We start from the raw sequence: 5,600 nt of genomic DNA on the forward strand, positions 1-5,600 counted from the left end.
ACCTAAACGTTGGTTTTAAACACAAACAATTCTTATATTCTATTTTGAAACGCTGTCACCATTCATATATTTACAATGTTGTTATTTACTAAGCCAGCATTTTAACTGCAGACATTTATCCACATTTGCAAACAATAGTTATAGAGCTGAATGACACACAAAACCGAAAGCATAGTCCTCTCATGCGCTCTGCATCAGCTGCCTCATTTGCATGCACACACACTCTTCATCTAAGAATAGCAGCAGGCAGTCAGTGCATTGCTGACTCGACCCACAGAGATCTTTTTTAATACAGAGACGTCTTATATTTACAACTGCACAGATTTTAAACCTTTTAACACCTATCGAATTTCGACAAATTTAACATAACCGTTTTTTGCAATCAATTAACCAGTATCAAGACTTTAACTGTTTCTGGCCTCATTTCTAAAATCCCTAACTCAATTTAAAAGCGTCAACCAACCCAAACTTTTTGAAGTTTTAGGTTAAAGTTACACGCCCGAAATCCACTTCTGCTGGCCAAAAAAGCGCAGATACCGTTGCAAACGGTAAGGAGACTCTAACTCCTAGTTATTCTGGAGTGCCCCAAGCTCCACAGTGACCAACTGACTATCCCTCTTCGAGGACAATGCATAAGCGTCCTTTGCATTGGCAAGCGTTACCTCTGAGCACTGCGCTTCCTAGCAGACTCGAACTGCCGTTCTAGAATAATTTATAATACTTTGAAACAACAATCAACACTCGAAACAAGTGTATAACTGAAGCAGGTGCAACCTAGTGGTCAAATGGAGACTCCAACTCACAAAATGACCGCTCAGGTCCACTCTTATGACCAAATTTGGACTCTAACCAACACAATAACCAATTCCCTACCAAACTACTTGAGACTCTAACTCAATTTCTTTGGGACTTCAACCCAATATTTAAACTTTTTCCTGGCAGACTCAAACTGCTTTAGCAGACTTTACTGCTTTCATTTCTTCTTAGCAGAACTCTAACTGCTTCAACTCATGAAATTTTCATCAAAATCAAAACAGACATGCACCAGTAATTTCAGTGAGTAGACTTAAATTTTATCATGTCCAATTTGGCACACTTTGGAAATAATTCAACAGGTAGTGCCTTACCTTTTGGATAAGCCGGCTTATGCCCACTCACTTAGACCACTGGAATTCACGTCTGCCCGTCAGACCACCCAAGACCCCGGATTTCTCCGTCCAAACCTCCAACTCTCCCTCCTCAATAACCGGACGAAGCCCCCAAATGTTAAGATTCAATATTGAGGAAGGGTACAAGAGGTGATCGAAGAATAACCACACCGATCCGGCCGGGTGAAGTCAAACGATGATTTTAATGAATACACGCGTGGGAAAACAACTCTGTACGCAGACAGGAAGTAGTCTTCGACTTAATCAAAGCATGAACAGATATTTTATAGCATCAGGGTTTGTTTACTGACGCCCCTTCATGCGTCACAGATACATTTTATACATAGATCAGATCAACATCATCATGACTTTTTACCTAGAAAATCATCTTCTATTTTCATGGCTAGCCCTTCCTGTCTACCTTTCAGTTCTTGTCTTGTTCCTCTTTCTTGCCGAGACACCAAGAAACGGTTCCTCTTTTACCAAGACAATTTTGCAGTTACAGCCAAACATAACTAACCTCTCCTCTAAATAAATCTAATTTAAAGTGTGTGTGTGTGTGTGTGTTGACCTCACATGCTCTTTGTGTCACCTCTTCACCTACTGTCTGTGTCTCGTCCTCAAATGCTCTTTCTCAATTCACCTGTTGCACTTCTGACCTTTTACCAGACCAGAAGCTCACTGAGACTATATGTATGTCTTCTACTAAATAAATGTTTTAATCAAGAACCTCTACTAAAACCTTAATATAAAATGATAAAGCTATCTGTTACATTGTTAAAGCCTCGTCTTAGCCTGCGGCTCAAAATAACTTCCTGCTTCTTTCTGCATACAACTTCCTGTCAGCCTGCAACTCAGTCTTTCTGAAAGAGACACTGTTTAAACCTTGGAGTGCAATATCCATGCTGCAAATTATATTATTAATGCAATAACAATTATTTAACAATAGCAGTAAAATAATTTCCCTCCTCGACATAAGTCAAATCACTTGATATTTTCAACTGTTAATCCTTTTTTTTTTTGTTTTGCTGATGTGGATGGCAACAGTAAAAGATGTGATCATTGGTCATCCCAGTCAGGCTATATCCCATATTGGTCAAAATCACATTGCAATGTAAACAATGTTGAGCACTGTCTTTATGTCCTGTGTGTATGATGAACAGGTCAATCAAGACTTCCTGCTGCTGTTTGGTGCTGAAACAGCCACCAAGTTGCTTGAGAAGTGGGACATGTCATTCAAGCCAAAGGTTATTAAAGAAGCCAAACAGCTGACTCAGTCAACTGACCTGTGTCGTTTGATAAAAGCTGCTGAGAAACCAACAGAGAGTGATGTAAATGGTAGGCGTCGCACCATGCTTGTTTGATTTTAATAATATTTATTTTTACCTGTCATTTTGAAATTGTTTTATAAATTCAACCATACACAGACTGGGACAGTGACATGGCCTCTCTGCTGCTACTCCTTCAACTTTTGCCACCCACAGCTGGACGAAAGAGGAGAACCAAAATAAGTCCAACTGATGCAGCACACAAAATGGTGCACTTTCACAAGGTAAATATGTTGTCTCACTTTTTAAAATCCTACAAAACACTTTTTCAGTTTTTGCACTTTTTAGTTTTCCTCTCCATGAAGTATGTGTCTTAGTATTTTGTAATAAGTTAGCAAGGCACATAATGTCAAACTGAATGAATGGTTCATACTCAGCAAGTATAAGCTAGGCCTATATGTCAATATCTCATTTGTTTTTAGTCATGCTGCAGCATTGATGAACACTTGCAAGCAAGAGATGGTAAACAACCATACATCCTCGCTGTTGGTCGAACCCAGAACAGCATTGACACCTTCTACATCGCAGTGGACAAACAGCTCATCCCCTGCCAAGCCACCAGCTCACTCAGTGCTTTTGATGAACTTTTCAAATCCCACTACGTGTTCAACTTATCTTACGACGAGTCACTGGTTCATCTCTACAGTTTTGTGCAGACCACCATATTCAACATTGATGCCACCTCAACAGATGAGTCACCACGTGTTCGTGAGTTGCGTGCCAAAATGTTGAATGAGAACCATGTTTAAATGTTTTATCTGTCAAACTCTGCATAGCACCAGTCAGGCTTTGATAAGTCATTTGCGACTAGGTCACAGTTTTTATCCAAGCACCAAATTTAAGTTGGCTTGTTCACAAGATGGTTGCAGCCGTCAGTTCACTACATATTCTGGTTTAAAAAAACATTTAAATAGTGTTCATGATGAAGATTGTTGTCAAAGTGGTGATGCAGAACCCTCAGAGTCATTTCAAGCTGATTTTGACAGATTACAAGATACAGACATAGCAGTTGCAGGAACAAGTGTTACTCAGAGCCTAGAGGTTGGGTGTTCTGAAAACAATGGGTCAGGTCAAAGAATTAAAAAAAATTCTGAAGCAATTTGCACTAAAATTATTGGTAAACTCAATGGTAGTGGTTTGGCAAATAGTTTTGTGTCATCACTTGTTTGTGATTTGGAAGATTTTGCTGATGGACTGCACTGTGAGTTTAAACATAAAGTACTGAACGTTGTGCCAACAGAAAATCCTGTTAGATCTCCAGTGGAAAAATGTCTTGAGACTTTTGACAATCCAGTTGAGAAGTTCGACACTGAAGCTAAAAGAAAGTCATATTTCCGTGAAAAATGGGGAATTGTGGATCCAGTGGAAAAGACTTTAGGAATACGCTATGATACAAGGTTAAATAAAAAATCAGGCACTTATGACCAGGTACCAGTAAAAGACACTTTTGTGTACATTCCAATTTTGGAAACAATCAAATTTATATGTCGCAATTCTTATATTTGCGAGCTGCTTGCTAAACCATGTGTATCAAAAGAAGACAGATATGAAGACTTTTGTGATGGGAGTTACTATAAGTCTCATCCATTGTTTTCAAAACCACAGACTTCTTTGCAAATTCAGCTTTATTATGATGACTTTGAGACTGCTAATCCACTTGGTTCCAAACGTGGTGTTCACAAAGTTGGTGCAATCTATTTTGTCCTCAGAAATCTGCCTCCAAAGTTAAATTCTGCATTGATGAACATTCATTTGGTTGCATTGTTTCATGCAGAAGATGTGAAAAAATACGGCTTTGATCCTATTTTACAGCCTCTGATTGATGACATAAAGTTTTTGGAGAGCCATGGCATTGATTTACCCTTCTCATCTGAAAAGGTCCATGGCACTATATGTCAGATAACTGGGGACAACTTGGGGATGCACTCAATTTTGGGTTTTGTTGAGTCTTTCAGTGGACGTTACTTTTGTCGTTTGTGTTTAATTGCAAAACAGGATGCACAGAGTGTGTATACTGAGGATGATCCAAAGATCATCTTACGAGGGAAAGAACTTTTTGAAATGCACTGCAGTGAGTTGCAATCTGATCCTCAAAAGCTACATGTGTTTGGCTTAAGAAAGAATTCTACACTGAACACTCTTCAATTCTTTCATGTTTGCCAGAACTTTTCCTTGGACATTATGCATGATATTCTCGAAGGGGTAGCACAATATGAGATAAAGTTACTGTTGGAATATCTGTCAGACAATTTTCTGCCGAAACCTGCTCTTTTGTCACGGATCTATGCTTTTGACTATGGCTACTTGGAGAGCAAAAATCGTCCAACAAGGGTGAACTTAGACAGTAGTGGTAATAGTATAGGTCTTAACTCCATTCAGACTCTTTGTCTGATAAGAAACATTCCTTTAATTTTTGGTGATATTGTGCCAGAAGGAAATCAGAACTGGACTATGCTATTGCTATTGTTGCAAATAATTAACATCATATTCTCTCCATCTGTTACACATGGCATGACTGTGCTTCTAAAACATTTAACAATGGAACATCATGACTTGTTCAAATTGTTGTATCCAGGTAGGAACATGATTCCCAAACACCACTTTATGTTGCACTACCCAACTTGCATCAGAAAAATTGGGCCATTATTGCATGTATGGAGCATGAGAGGTGAGGCTAAACATAGGGTGTTCAAAGACACCCTTAAGAACTTTAAGAACATCACAGTGTCACTTGCCAAAAAACATCAAACATCCATAGCATACAAGTGGGAGACATGTCCTTTAAGCCATGTTGAGTATGGGCCCTTGAAATCATTTGATGTTGATAGTGAGGAAAATAGTGAAATGATCTCCCTAGGCTTGCCTGCTATTGCAGAAGAGGCTTTCTCTGCTAATTGGGTTAACATTAATGGGACTGAGTACAGAACAGGATTGGTCATTTGTTGTGGTTCTGAACATGAGATGCCGGTGTTTTGCAGAATAAAAACAATAGTTTTGGTCAATAGTCACACCTACTTCATAGTTCAGAAGCTTGTGGTTGAAAATTTCAGTGAACATTGCCATGCTTATAAAGTGTTTGAAACGGATGAAAAAGATGTTGTTAAAGCAGACTGTATTGAAATAT

General features: G+C 38.8%; 1 protein-coding gene across 1 annotated transcript; it reads left to right on the top strand.

The window, feature by feature from the left end:
* Window positions 1–2,181: 2,181 nt before the first annotated feature.
* On the top strand, window positions 2,182–3,233 carry LOC113011432 (uncharacterized). Its single transcript, XM_026151017.1, has 3 exons — window positions 2,182–2,486; window positions 2,576–2,700; window positions 2,899–3,233. Exons 1-3 carry the CDS (start codon window positions 2,270–2,272, stop codon window positions 3,223–3,225), a joined length of 669 nt encoding a protein of 222 aa, XP_026006802.1. The 5' UTR covers window positions 2,182–2,269; the 3' UTR covers window positions 3,226–3,233.
* Window positions 3,234–5,600: the final 2,367 nt, after the last annotated feature.

Source organism: Astatotilapia calliptera, chromosome 18, assembly GCF_900246225.1.
Source record: "Astatotilapia calliptera chromosome 18, fAstCal1.2, whole genome shotgun sequence".
NCBI classification, from domain to species: domain Eukaryota; kingdom Metazoa; phylum Chordata; class Actinopteri; order Cichliformes; family Cichlidae; genus Astatotilapia; species Astatotilapia calliptera.

Excerpts from the sequence above, each read along its gene's own strand:
- LOC113011432 (XM_026151017.1), top strand. The coding sequence starts at position 2,270 with ATGTTGAGCACTGTCTTTATGTCCTGTGTGTATGATGAACAGGTCAAT. Across the intron at positions 2,487-2,575 it reads AACAGAGAGTGATGTAAATG|ACTGGGACAGTGACATGGCC; the intron begins GTAGGCGTCGCA and ends AACCATACACAG. Across the intron at positions 2,701-2,898 it reads AAATGGTGCACTTTCACAAG|TCATGCTGCAGCATTGATGA; the intron begins GTAAATATGTTG and ends ATTTGTTTTTAG.